Source organism: Astatotilapia calliptera, chromosome 11, assembly GCF_900246225.1.
Source record: "Astatotilapia calliptera chromosome 11, fAstCal1.2, whole genome shotgun sequence".
NCBI classification, from domain to species: domain Eukaryota; kingdom Metazoa; phylum Chordata; class Actinopteri; order Cichliformes; family Cichlidae; genus Astatotilapia; species Astatotilapia calliptera.
In genome coordinates this window covers 6966512-6981365 of record NC_039312.1, presented here as the reverse complement: position 1 = coordinate 6981365, position 14854 = coordinate 6966512, and the positions used below count along the sequence as shown (strand labels likewise).

At 41.1% G+C, this 14854-nt stretch overlaps 1 protein-coding gene and 1 long non-coding RNA gene across 7 annotated transcripts in view; one reads left to right on the top strand and one right to left on the bottom strand.

The window, feature by feature from the left end:
• ptprub (protein tyrosine phosphatase receptor type Ub) overlaps positions 1-14854 on the bottom strand; it is a 188276-nt gene that overhangs the window by 43522 nt on the left and 129900 nt on the right. For all 4 annotated transcript variants that reach the window (XM_026183429.1, XM_026183430.1, XM_026183431.1 and 1 more), the window contains exons 10-13: positions 11778-11979; positions 9445-9547; positions 9088-9361; positions 2103-2139 (exon numbers count right to left, since the gene is read on the bottom strand). In XM_026183429.1, the coding sequence (XP_026039214.1) occupies positions 2103-2139; positions 9088-9361; positions 9445-9547; positions 11778-11979 (616 nt within the window). The remainder of the gene's footprint in view (positions 1-2102; positions 2140-9087; positions 9362-9444; positions 9548-11777; positions 11980-14854) is intronic.
• Positions 7538-14257, top strand: LOC113031394 (uncharacterized). 3 transcript variants are annotated; one of them, XR_003273732.1, is made up of 5 exons: positions 7538-8309; positions 9189-9354; positions 9452-9540; positions 12228-12317; positions 13279-14257. It is a non-coding gene; the product is annotated as an uncharacterized LOC113031394 (long non-coding RNA). The 3 variants fall into 3 exon arrangements; XR_003273733.1 differs by lacking the exon at positions 7538-8309 and adding an exon at positions 8317-8397; XR_003273731.1 differs by lacking the exon at positions 7538-8309 and adding an exon at positions 8317-8412.

Genomic DNA, 14854 nt, shown 5'->3' with positions numbered 1-14854 from the left:
ATTCCTTTTGTGGTTTCTGTTCACACACAGGGACACACCAACATCCAAAATGCCTTTGTGTCTCTGAGTGACTGTAACCGACAAATACCAAAGACTCCAGCGTGTCTGAGACGGCGCTCCATTCAAAGCACCGTCTCAGACACAAACTCAGATGCTCACTGTTTATTTTATGCCGCAACTTCATTTAAAATTAGGGGAAGGCTTCTTTATACGGGCTAAAAATGTAGCGGAGGAGGTGAAAAATCAATTTCAGTTTTCTGACATTTTGGACAGATAAGGCGGTTTTGCCTCTTTTACCCTCAAAATTTCTATTAAGCCAAACACGAGCATGAAATAGATTTCCACATGAATCCATGCACCTGCCAGCTGCCCGATGGTGGAAATTGGCACTTAGAGGAGAAATGGAAGTCTATTGTTGTGTTGAGCCTGCCAGAGGATCCTTAATTAAACTGTCACCTGGAAGTTGAAATGTAATCTCCAGCTTTGTTATCCAAGCCAGAATCATTTGCCTCCACTTCGCTTGTGATGGGCTGCTTGATAATAACGGCTTAGGACCCGATGATGCAGAGGCTCTGTTAATGGTAGAGGGATCATGGAGATCGCACATAGCAACAAAAAAAAAAAAAAAAACCAACCCTGTGACCTGTTACACCTTGAAATTGGAAATACCCACATTTTTTTCTGTCATCAATGGGCATTTCAGGGGTTTTTTAGTTATATCACCATGCCTGTGGTGAAAATGTAGTGCTGGCAGTTTTTTTAAATCATAACTTTCAATTGTGCATTTAACCTTTTATTCTTTTGTCTTATCTCCACTTCTGTTCTCTCTACAGGTATTTTATTTCATTGCTAATTGTATTTTCTTTTTATCTTAGGAGCTCCATTGTTCATTTCTTTCATTCTGTCTCTGCCCAGTGTCAAATAAAAGTGGCACATGCAGCATAAAGTCTGTTGCTGTGGGGACTTTTAATTAATCAATGCCCAATTTGGCACTTGTGGGGAGCAAGAAGTCGAGCTGAAAAGGCTGGCCTCGCCTTAGCCTCATCTTTTTCATTATTTTCTCACAAAAGAAGAGGCCTTAACCAAAAAAAGAAAAAGACACCCCGCCAAGTCAATTTACTTGCAAGGCTCCGCTTACTGTTGCGGTGCTATGATAACTATAAATACATGACTTTTTATTTACCGTGATCTGACAGTGTACTATGGTGGAGGGGCTCTCCTGCCATAAGGACTTAGAGTCAATTTCTCTGCCCTTTTCATGTGCCTTTGAATCAAAAAAGCCGAGGTAAAGATAAGGAGGCAGGGAGGGCTTTCTCATATAGGCCAAGGTAGCTCCATCTGGAAGTTTTGATCTGGAGAACCCTTCTGGACAGCGCAGAGGTCAGAGCCCTCAGATGTAGCTGTCTGGTGGGCTGCTGATGAGAACAAAGAGACTGCCTTTGATACGACGTGTCCCAGTGTCAGCCCCCAAACAAACAGGATGAAAGCCTGACCTCTAATCCTTCCCTGCTTGTTGCCCTTTTCTCTGAGACCCAGTGCTAAACAACCGGGGCCGCCAGAGAAAATTTGTCCAGTTCTTCACCTTTTTACTTAAGAGAAGAGAGATAGGCGGGAACTACAGAGTACTAAAATGAAACCTTGCCTCTAACAACAGTGACTGTAACAAAGGGAGGAAAAATAGTCCTTAAAGTGTCTTTTTTTCAATTTTAATAATTTGCTGATCAGGTCACTAATTTGTTTGAACCATCTGTCCCCTGTTAGTTTCCTCTTCACGGCAGGTTAACTATTGTTCGCTCTACCACGAGGTGTCACGAAGTAGCGACGCTGGGCAGTCAAACCGGCAGATCTGAAGTATTTGGACGTTTTAACGAACAAATAAATGGTGACAATGTATCGACAGCATATTAAAAACGAAAGCTACGCGAAGAATCACCTCATGAATATTTCATCCTACAACAGAGTAAACACACCATCACCGTCACATTCGTAATGTCCTGTCTTTCTACAAAAGTACACAATACTGCAAGTTATTTAGAAATGATGCAAGGAAATGGATTCAGGTCACAGTGTTTTTGGGAGGTGAGATATTTATGTTGAATTACCTTTGCGAGCAATGCGGATGCAGTTTATTCTAGATTCCTGAAAGAGAAAGACAACACAGACGTCAGGGGGAAAGTGTCACTTTGCATTTTGCATGAAAGAGATGTGATAATAGAAGAGAGGATGTGAAATACTGAGCCGAGGCGCACATATTTATCATGTGGTGAAAAAATTATGATTACAACACATAAAAACACACAATTGCTTTCAAAAATATGATGTTTATTCCCAAGACAAGCAGTACGGACTTAATGTTAGAAGTGATGCTAGCCCGCATCTAGAAGCATGATGCCGCCTTTCTTTTCAATTGTTCATACCCTCTGATTAGAAATACAAATTACTCAACACGAGTGGGTGGCACTCACGTCTCCAAAGAAAGCATAAAATGACTGAGTGTAAAAGGACGAATTACCTCACAAGTTAAGATTCCTACTAACGACAGAAGAAAACAAAAAAATATCTAAAACCTGAGATCTGTGGTGAAGTGTATGAGAAGGAGATTAGGGATTCTATCTGAAGGAGAAAAGATGAAAGTTGAAACGAATTTAGCATAAATTTCAGACCAGTCCATCGCTATAAAAATCATTCATTTTATTCAAATTTCAGCTGATGGCATCTCTCTGTTACAAAAAGAACCTTTGTCAAACAGCACTAATGGGAACCAAGACTGTAATCCAATTCCATCCTGCCACCTCATGGAGGAGATGTATCATCAAATTAAGATTCAGAGATGCTAATTCGGGCATTATGGGACAATTATGCAAATTATTCTATTCAGAAATGGGCAAAACGAGCTTTCCTCAAACTCCAGTTGCATTGCTTTTTTAAATTGAAAATACATTTTTAATCCGACACTTAAACAAGTCTTTAACTCCGTGGTTTAATCTGAAAATATAGAATCAAACTGTAAACAAACATGTCCGTCACACAGAGTGCCATTTCTCCAGCCCAACAGTGTGTAAAACCTCACCACTAGATATCAGTAGATTGCAGATTGGAGTCAACTGAATCCAGTTTTCTTGCCCCTACTAATTCAAAAGCTTTGTGAAAGGAGTCCAATCCGAGTCAGTGAAACTCACTTCTGACCGATACTGAGGTGCTGTTGAAGATATACTTTTCTGTTGGTAACTGCTGCTATTTTGGCTGTTCCAAAGGTTGATTCTGCAGGTTTCCCCAACCTTATAAACAGTACATTTGCACAATAACTGAAACCAGCCCACTGAATGAACAATGGTCAGTTCCTTGATCATTAATATAAATTATTAGCTGAATCAGTTATTGTGCAATGTACTGTTTATAAGGTTATTTATAAGGTTGGGGAAACCTGCAGTCAGCTGAGACTGAAGAAGTCACTTGGATAAGTGACAAAACGTTGCTCCTGTTGAAAACGCTACGTCCAGATGAACACAATCAACCTTTGGGATTTACTTACCCGGATGAATGAGCATGCATCAAGATATTTTGGCTGTTGTTAATCTAGTTAGCTGCTAGTTAGCTTGCTTTCTTTGAAGTGGATCTAGCTTTGTTGGACTCTTTGCGAATAAACTCTAAGCTGGCCCTTCAGTTGATCCATCTACTTTTCACTAAAGCTTCATCAGAAATGCTCTCAGTAGAAATATGGCTGTCAAGAAGCCATTCGTAAGGAAGAAAAACAGGGAGCAAAGGCTGAGGTTTGCCAAATTATAGAAAAATGAGACCAAAAACCATTGGCAACAGGTCAGATGGCGCAATGAATATAAATTTGAAATGTCTGGTTCGATGGTTTGGGGCTGTAATTGTTAACACAGACATGGCAGATTTTTGATTATCCATACAATAACATCTGGAAAGTATCTGATTGGCTTCGTTTTTCAGCATGACAATAATCCAAAAACACTGTCAGTGCAGTAAAAAAAGCATACTTTACTGGTAAAAACGTACAATTATCCTGATAGAAAACCCAACAAAAGGCAGCCCAATATCCAAAGCAAAAGACCTGAATCTCCTTCAAGGAGCCTGGAGAACTATTCCTGGAGACTCTTTAAAGGAATTAAGAGAAACTTGCCTAAGAGAGTTCAGGCTTTGTTGAAGAATAAAGGTGCCCAAACCAAATATTGATTTTCAAGCACCCTGAAAGTGAATTGAATGAATTCTGTGTTTGCCTCCATACTAGGGCTGGGCGATATGGCCTAAAATTCATATCGCGATATAATTTGAAGCATGTGCGGTAACGATATACATCGCGATATATTCTTTTCTTCTGTATAACGTATTTTCCACACTATAAAGCACACTTAAAATCCTTTAATTTTCTCAAAAATCGAGAGTGTGCCTTATGTATGAATTCTGGTTGTGCTTACTGACCTCAAACCGATTTGGGCGTGCAGAAATCTGTTAAAAAATGTTTTAGTACAACTTTGGTAAGCCTCACTGCTTGATCTTTAATCTTCAATAAAATCATCAGCATTGCTGCTTTACCAAGTGTAACAATTAAGTTTAACATCCAGGCATCCATGAAAACAGAAGTTATTAAATTTAACGGAGTTAGAAGTTAGCAGGAAGTTAGCTCGCTAGTTTCCACCTAAACATGACATACCATGTTCTGACTGAGAGATTTCTGAAAAATGAAAACGTACAGCTCAGCTACCACTTCCGACATAAATGAAGACAGGAAACTAAACAGCAGTGGCGTTTGCAGGGTTACTGAAGTTGGACTACCTGGTATATAATGTTGTGCTACGTGATTGCTAGCGACACAGCTATGTTAGCATAACATTAGCACAGTGAAGCTGGAGGATGAACGCCAACTTTTTTTCCACTCGATAAAAGTTAACGTGAGGGATTCTGGTGGTTGGGGACAAATGCAATCGCATAGCAGGATGCTATACACGGGCCAAACCTCAGTCAGGAGAACAACTGAGATCATTCATCCACAATACGATGTTAGTTATTAATATACTGCAACAACATGGGAATAGAGCAGCTGCGAGAGAATTCAGCATTAATGAATCAATGTTACGGAAGTGGAGGAAGCGCAGTTTTTGGCTTTCCCCATATTTCAAAAGTGCTTCATCTCTTTGCTATGACTGTCGCCCACCATAATTTGCAGATGATACTGGTTGTAGCCACTGCAATGCTTTCAACCAAAACAGGCGCCGCTTGATAACATCCTCAACATGTGATAGAGCGGTATAGTCAAAATCTCTATCGTTGGCCAAATTTATTTTGTTTCTATCGTATATCGTTTATATCACCCACCCCTACTCCATACTGTATTATTAACTGAAATGTTATAAGCAAATATTATACTAGTAAATGCTATATATATTATATTTCCATGTATGTCTGCATGGTTCGATAAATCGCTGCACCAATTTCCCATTTTCCTAGCAAAATATAAAGAAACACTTTTGCACATTACCACAATACAACGAAGCTGACAGGTGGATTTATATAACTTACTTTAAGCCACATTTCTAATATAATTTATATCAACTGCTATCAAATGATTATCAATTTGTTTTAATTAATACTATTCATCAAAGTGCAACCCACTTCATTTCCACTGCATGTATCAGGAGAACTGGAACATGCAGACTGCTGACTGGGGACTTTGAGCCTTCTGTGGACTGACTCAATTACATTAAACATTTTCCTTACGAAAGAAAAGCTGATTCATCTGAAGCAGTCTACTTTATGAAGAAAGTATTTGAAATCATTCATACATTCAATCATTACAAGCTTTGGCAAATTAAGACAGATACATTTACATCTCCTTAATGCAGATGATGAAAAATAGGTCGTCGTGATGGACAAGTAAATTTTTCAACTCGCATATCTAAGTCATTGTGCACTAGCTCAGCAGAAGTGTTAATTGGCAAGCTCCAGATTGTGGAAGAAACATCACGTCTCCCCACGCTGTGCCAGTTACGCCTGAGGGGCTGGTGGCTCCTGGCAGCTCTAAATACAAAACGCAAATGCCAACATGCAACACAGGGCTCTATGGCACACACTCAAGGTTTTTACAGTGTTTGTGTGTATGTGTGTGCAAAGTTTGAAGATCTAAGTGTAGTGGTTATAAATGGGTATGCTGTATCCTTCAAAGCTACAGCCTTTATCCACAGCTTTTCAAGTACCTCTTTAGATGGATCAATCAAAGCAATTACAGAGGCTTGAGAGCCACTCTCTAGATAATTAGCATGGGTAAATACCAAATATTATGGGTCCCATATACTGTTCAAACTGTTCCACCATTATAGAGGTTCAATGTTTCCCCTTCACAAAGACAAAACCTTAAATAAACCACAGAGATTCTGAAATAACGAGGCGTCCCAATAAGTCATAAAACGTGATGACAGCTCTGTTTGGCCCCCGGGGTGCAATAGCTTAAATAACTGTTAAAGATGACAATTATGTCAGCACGGCATCAACAAGTGTTTAATCCAGGTGTCTGTGACTTTCAGATGCCTCACTCTTGGGAGAGAAACTACTTTCATTGCCAGCTTCTGGAGTGCTCTTTACATTTTTTTCTTCCACTAAAACGAGCAGGCATAAAGTAATTACGCTTCGCTCTCTTCTTTACAAAACACCACTACAAAAATATCCCCAGTACATGCATTTGTGCCTCTGTACGCAATCGAATTCAAAATGCCAACGTTCACTTTTCTGGCCTACATTTTTGTGACAGTGTGCGCACAATGCGAAAATGTGAAAAGGCCTGTGACGCATAAATGCACATGGAGCACAAGCAGGAAGATACAAAACAGGACAAAACATTTAGCAATTGCTGAACCATTTCTGGTCCGTGCAGGCTACAGGAGCCAAACGTGAACATCTGCTTGATGGTTTTAATACACTTTGTCATTAGCACTTGGATGTGGCCACTTTTAAATGACTCTGGGAGGTGAAAAACTGCGCCTGCTAATGACGTTAATATCATTAACAAGCTAAGTGCCATGCCGTATAACTGTGTGCTCTGTTAGCAGTCTAATTACTGCTATTTTACACTCTTTAATACTTTTTTTGTTACATTATGCATATGACACCTTTTCTCCTGCAATCCTTGTCTTTTCATAATCCTGTTGTGATGTGTGTGGGTTATATACAAAGCATAGGTTTGATTTAACTATACCGAACTCACTGACATCACACAGCTATTACACTGACATCAATGAAAAAGCTATATTAACCTCCTAGGACCTGCCGTCCACATATGTGGACATCACATTTTGGGTTATTTAGACCAAAATACTAAATTTTGCTCTACATGGGCCTGATATCCACTTACGAGGACATTATACTGCTACTGTTATATCAAAATTTTAAATGAATATCCTCATATGTGGCTCTCATTTTTCTTAAAAACAAAAATTAGGTAAAAAAAAAATCTGGTAATTCTTTGTTTTTTACATTCATCGGGCCCCAATCAGCCCAAATATCAAAGAGAAATTAAAAATGCATGTCGTGAAAGAGTTCGGGTCTTAGGAGGTTAATAAGATCCTGTGCTAAGCAATGAACACTGAGCAAGGTCTGACACACTACCCGAAATAATGTGTTTGTGAGGGTAAACTTGTTCTGACTAAAACTCCTTGTGTTAAAAGCTGATTTAAGTGAAGTCGGTTCAGTCCTGCAGCACCGATATACAGATTTAAACACTCACTGCATCTGTACTTCCAGGCAAAGCAATGTTTAAAGGACTGAGGACAATGTTGGCTGTGTGATTTGGCACTGTGCTCCCATCACTGTGGGTCATGGATGCTGGCCCCCTGCCAGGCAAAACAAAGCCTAATCCCATCCGCCGGTAAAGCCAGGCCGCCCCTATCTAATCCCATTCTTGGTAGCCTAGCTGTGTGAAGTGCTCACACAGCACTCCGTCCGTGTGTTTTTTCACTGGGTTGGAAAAAGATCTTACTGGTGGGGACGAGCCACCCAGCTCCTGTTTGCAGGATTTTTAAAAACACTCACACGCACACTCCTAATGAAAAAGCAGCCGACAGAAATCGGAAAAAATAAGCAGACACGAGTGACCCAGCTTTCACGTATTTATCACCAGCTGATGATCACAGAAGACTGTGTTTTTACCTACGGCAATAACTCTCAGCTACATTGCCACAGTCTGTGAATATTAAAGCAGCAGCTTTCTACCACTGATCAGCTGCACCTGTGCCCAATTATCCTTAAGTAATTGCCTCACCCAGGTAGCAGCTCTTCCTGTAATGGAATTTGGAAAGGTAATGTGGCATCCTCTGGGTACAACTGAAGGTCTTTGTCTGTTCAAGAACAATGAAATGGAAGCAAGCACAGCCGTGTGGAAACAAGGTCTGCAAGTTTTTAGTGAGTGGACAGAAAAGCAGTCGCGTAAAAGCCTCAGGTTTAGTTCTGCGTTACCCTGGCCAGCTACATCTGGATTTTTCTCGAAGATAATTAACTAATTATTTGCATAAAGAAAGAGGGGAGCAGACAAGGACATGGAGGTAACGGGACAGAGGAGGCGAATGAAGTGGATTGTTTACTCTGAGTAATTCCACTTAATCAGAGCTTTGCTTGCTGTAAGTAATACATGCGAGTAATTCCTGTCTCAGAAATGCAGAGAATCAAAGTGGTAGGATGTAAGCGTTTGTAGTTTTCAAGTAGTTACATTTGCCTGCACAGTTTGTTTTCATCCAACAACCTCTTTCACTGCATAAGTGCTTGTTCAGAGGTCCACACAATACATCAGTCACAGCATTAGTACTTTAAATACAGATACTCATTAACGCCAAACACCACTGACTTCATTTGATTACCACTGGCCAGGGATTAAACTGGGATATTATGGAGATGGGTGTGTTAGCATCAGTGGGGAACAGAACAGTTTTCCATACAAAGGCCTGCAACTGATTTGAGAACGTTTAATACATTAAAGAACAGGAGTGTCATTGGTACAATTTGACACAGACTATAACAAGGTCTGCAAAAACAACGTATCCAGCTTTGCTGCAACACCAGTGCAAGTTTATAGTCACTCACCCCTCTGAAGTTGCTCATAGCCTGGAAGTAGACAAGGTAGCTTTTGCGGGGGTCCAAAGGGCTATTCCAGTAACCATTATACGTGTGATTGTCACCCACAGTAAAGGGACTGGCCTCGGGCAGACTGCTGGGCGGCAGCTCGGCTGTGTAGTAGTGAGGCGTCCCTCGGGCCTGGGCCTCCCCGTGTGACATGGGCAACGGAAAGCATTCCTGCACCCCCAGTTCCCGCTTCACTTTCTTCCCAGTTTCTTCCTCAACCACTACCTGGTATGTGCTGTACAAAGAGCGGATGTGCATTTTAATAAGCCTGGAGCACTGATGAAAATCAATTTTCTGTACCTGAAATGATCTCCTCACCTAACAGGTGCTCCTCTGCCTTGGGCGGGGCGCAGCAGGACAGTAATTGTGCTCTCTGTCTCACTCAGCGGAGACGGCATGTCTCCGTAATCAAAGGTGGGAGCTGTGGACACCAGACACCAAAGCTTACATGTCAAAAACAATAAAAGCACACGCAAATAAGCACACGTCTAGCCTTAGCCAGTGCTCATTTCTGCCTCTTTGTCCTTTCACATAAACATGTTCATCCTTGAAATGTCACGTAACACGGAGCCTCACTCACTCACTATATAGCGTTTTCCTCATAGTACACTAACTAGTGGCAATGCAGACAGTTGTTGATACACTGGCATATCTCGCCATGTCATTAAGATAAAAAATGTGTGCACACAGCTACATCACTATTCATCTTTTACATATTTACAGTTTAGACTATGGAACTAGAAATTCAGAGATGAATTTTTAAGGTCAAGGGAGTCGACCTCATTTTGAATCGTGGGCCACATGCAGCCCACTTTGACCTTAAGTGCGACCCACTTAAGGTCAGCAAAACTTGATTTTGTCAATGTGCAGTCAAGAAGTTTAACTACAGTGCAGATCAATTTTTCCACACAAAGTTTTTCTACTGTGGCAAGTGAAAAGAAATCTGTCAGCACGACTCTTTGGGCTTAAATTATAAGAAAGAACTGTGTCAAATTACAAAAATAAATCTGTTTGTTCGTTGCACAGACAGCCCTGTAATTTTAACTTGCACTTAATTACTTTGTTTTAGTATGAATGATTGGGGGGGGGGGAGGTCTTTATCAGTGGGAAAAGCTGTAAAAAGTATGAAAATACAGGTGAAAGCTGAAAATTCTTATCCCATCTTTCACATTTTTCAAAGCTTCCCAGTGGGCCAGATTGGAGTCTTTGCCGAGCAGAGTGTGACCCCCCCGAGCCTAATGTTTAACACCCCTGGTCTAAGCCGCACAAACTGTCTTTTTGAGCAAAGACTCGTTCCTTTGTCAGCATACAGGGATAAACGGGCTAATATACCCAAACCCCATATTGTCATTTTAAGTACAATGTTTGAATTTCCCTTCTAGTTGTCTTAGAAACAAGTCCAATTAAAAGTAAAGGGAGTGAAGCTAAATTGAATGGGTTTTTCATTTAAAAGGATTTGGCTAAAGTCATGCTCCTCCCTGGAGATGTGGCGGCACATTTTTCTTTAATATCAGCAGTCAATTAGCGAGGGGGAAGAGAGCAAACTATTCATGAGGAATCGATAATTATCATATTAAAAAGCAGTTCACTAATAGCGCAGAAGGAAAGAGCACGCATCAATTAAGGTGAGTTATTGAGGAAAACCGGATGCACTATTGTCGACATTACGTGCTGCCAAAAAAGAAAAAAGAGGGTTCGATGCCAGTTGCCACACTGAGCCTGTCTGAGAGATTAGTGCCCGTCAGCCACGACTCCGCGTGCACGCGAATAAGGAAACGTGCGTGGAAGGATACTCCGCGGTGGGTGTTGCTTGAAGATGCTGACAGTAGTGGCTGTTGAAGGTGTTCAGTGTTTGCTAGCTGTCAGTGCAGATTTGAGAGACGCTCAGTGTAAGTGAATGTTCTGCACCGTGGGCCAGAGGAGGAGGCTGAGGATGATCTGCAAAGACTTTTGGACTCTATCTGTGGTCTGGCTCCACGCCAGATTGCTGTCTGCCATACAGCGAGTGAGCCTGTGCACTAAATCTATAATTAAACAAACCGGACCTCTCTGCAAAGAGATGGGGGCAGAGAGAGTAAATGTTCGAGCGAGACCGAGTGGGAGTGGTCGTGCTGTGTGCTCCTCAGAGGTGTAATCTCATCCCTTAACAAGCGCAAATGCATCATTAAAAGGAAACAGAAACACAAAGGTTGGATTTCTATCACCAGTAATAAGCTCTGAGACTCTCAGAAGGGGTGTTCTGGTCCCGAGAATGTTCTAAATCTTTCTTCATACATAACGCACAGCAGTGTCCCCTCTGTTGTGCTTTCCTGCTACCTGCAAGTTAATTTATGTCTTGAGGACTGTGAGATGACAGCGTGCCACTAGATTGGAAAGGCAATTGGAAAATAGCTCTTGCACTCTGGGAGCAGCAGTTTTGCCTCAGCGAGGGGAGAAGACACAGAGGTTAAAAGAGAGAAAACCTGATTTCTAATTATAGCACACAGTGGGTGAAGTCTCACTGTTGTACCTGCATGCTGCATTAGCGATAGGCAGCGATGGCACAGAGAACAGCCTCTACACGCCCGCCTTCATTTCTATCTTACGATTTTACACCAGATTTCGCACCGTCGCCCACGATAGCACGGATGCTCCGACAGCAGCGCTCCTACCAGAGATGTTAGTGGTGATCTCGGTGAGGGCCGTCTGGCCAAAGCCCTTGGCCGTACGTGCCCGGACGGAGATTAGGTAAGTCGTTCCGGGGTGGAGGTTGGAGAACATGTGGTAGGTTTCGTTCTTGAGCTTTGACACTGTTCTCCTGGGTCCTGGGACGTTGATGCTCGGATCAGATGACTCGATACTCTGGTAGCTGATCTGATGTCAGATAGGGAATAAAAACAGCATTAAAAAACAGTTAAAATGTTTTTTTGCTCTGTTGTTATACCTGCTAACAAACTTCAACTGTGATTTTTTTTTTTCCCCCCCAGTTGAGTTCATCAAATAGGTGCACAAATGGCTCGGTCATAAGTAGTAAATTAAATATGTCATTGATATGATTCACTTGACATGAAATAAAAACTGCTTCACTAAATAAACATGCTAATTGCTCATGTGGTTTCCAGTTTCAGGTGAATACGTCTTGATTGGCATGGTCGCCATTAGCTCAAAGGCATACGAGCAACATGGAGCTCTGGTGAGAAGCATTGGAAGCCGTAAGTGATTTTCTGACTAAGTAACTCATTATGAAGGCCAGAGACGGAACCTCGCGCACTAAAAAGTATTTCCAAGCATGAAAATCAATACTGTGAAGTGTTTATGAGTTTAATTAACACTTGTTAACACTACAAAATCGGTGCGCGAGAGTGTCCTCAAAAAAGTGTAATCTTTTCAAAAGTTTTTCCTCAAGAGGTGATTAGCTGTGCCTCTACCTCACGAGAATTTCCACTTATGCTCTTTGAAATAGTGGAGAGCTAAATGAGATGACCTTACCGCAATCAGACAAGGGTGAGCGTATTAGGGAAACGTGGAGCTGGAGGAGATCCACTTCACTGAAGAAACGAACACACACACGATGCGTACCGTATGTGCTCGTGCGCGTGCACGTTGCACACACCGGCGCTGACGCTCGAGCTGAACCGAAGCTTCTGCTGATTATCATAAGAAGAGCTTAATGTCTGCTCATGCTCGTAGGGAGAAGATAGAATTATGAGCCATCCAGTGACTGAGAAAAGACAGACCACTGTGTTTCTGCTACAAAGGCATTCATAAAAAATGCCAGACCCAGCACAGAAGAACGAGGAGGGCTTGCAGGACAGCTTTCTGGTCGATAGGCTCAGGCAGACTGGTCAATAGTTTAATCTGAGAGAAATGAAGAGGATTTCTACAGCTTTGTATAAAGCTTTCTTTGTCAGTTGAGGAAGATCAGTGTACACTACAGTGTAAAAATCTTGTGCGGCCTCCACTTTATATGTCAAACTGGAAATTCTATTTAATATATCCTTGAGGTGACATTGCAAGAGAAGCCACGGAAGGAAGAGTTGAGCATGGGTAGGCATGCTCAACTCTTCTGCAGACAGAGGGTGTAAAGTAAATGCAAAATGATTGTCCAGCTAAGCAGAAGCCCTACAGCAAAAATTTGTGTATCGATTAAGGTGCCACTCTCTGTTTCTACAGGACAAGAAGACCAAGCCATGTGCTCAAGGGTCAGCAAAAGCATATCCAGTCATCGCTGCTATTTTTGTTTATAAAGACACACATGCATTGTCCGTTGGGTGGAAAAAGAAAAAAGCATAAACTGCAGCAGAGCGGTTGTGTGATTAAGCACATACTTTATCTGTGCTGTGCCAGTTGCAGCAATGCTGAAATTGGTTCAGCAACTAGAGAGGGAAATATTTTCTGCACTAGGCAGGAAACAAAAAAAGAACAGGCACGTTTCAGTTCCAGGAAAATGCTGTTTGGGTTTGTTATTTTTTTTGTATTGCTGGAGATTTTTTTTTGTGCTGGTAAAAATATTGAATATAAAGTTAACAACCCCTTAAAAAGAACCTCTAAATTTATCAAACCAAATGGGAAAATTATATTTTATTCTTGACCACAAAAATGGCATGGAAGCAGTAGAACAAACTACATCCACATCCACCTCAGTTTAATTTATGAGTTTAGTCGTATGTATGATGCAAGCAACCCAATAAAGAAACTCAGCCTGCAGTTAAGCGCCTGATCGTGCATTTTGCTTAGCTTTAAGACTTTACCAACTATCCCAGCAGCCCTTTATGTGTTGGAGGTACGTTTTATCCTACAGAGGTCACACAGCAGATGCCTGCACCGGGACTTTTACTGAAACTGTGAGTAAGGCGTCTATACTTTGCAGGCATTATATATTCTGGGGAGGTCTTGCATTGGATGACACCCAGGAGTGATTGCCACTCAAAATCTCAGAAGAAGATCATAGTTGATCTTCTATCATAGTTGAGTTCAGAGTGTCAGTCTCCTTTTTTCAGGCAGCATGTATGACCTACGTCTCTCACATGACACACTGTTGATGGCACACGTGGCACAAATGTTTTACTCACTGGCTCAATGGTCTTTCATTAATTTGCCTGATTTACAAAATTAAGGATGTTTAAATTTATTAAAACTGATTTTTTTTTATTCTTTACATTTGACGTCTTAAAACTCATCCCTGCATCACTTTTCTTTTCAGCAATAGTGTATGCACTCATACAATCCCGATGCTCACTTTTATCACTATACAATACCAATAGGGTTAATACCACTATGCTTTCCATCTGTAGTATATAATATTTAACAACTTTATTTAGAATATTACTGGGTTTTTCTTTGTATTGTCAAAGCCACTTTACAAATAAGGCACCACGGTGCAGGTGGCACGGATAGCTTGGATGGCAGGTGAGGGAGAGAAACTGACAGAGACCTCACTCTGCGCCTTTCAACTGAAATGCCGACAGTGTTTAACAGGACGTTGAAATATGATTAAACATAAAACTATTTAAACAACCAAAGTCAGGTTCAAATTAAAATTTCCAGCTGTCTGTCAGGGCAGGAGAGGAATATCAGAGTTACTATTGGCTAGAGAATATGAGCTAGTTTGATGGTTTCCTAGCAATAACACGTTTAATATCTGTGTTTATTTTACTGTAGATCAATGTAATTTCATTATTTTAAAGATTCATCTGAGCATATGAAATTCTCTTTTAGTTGTAGTCTAAAATCACTACTGTACAGACTG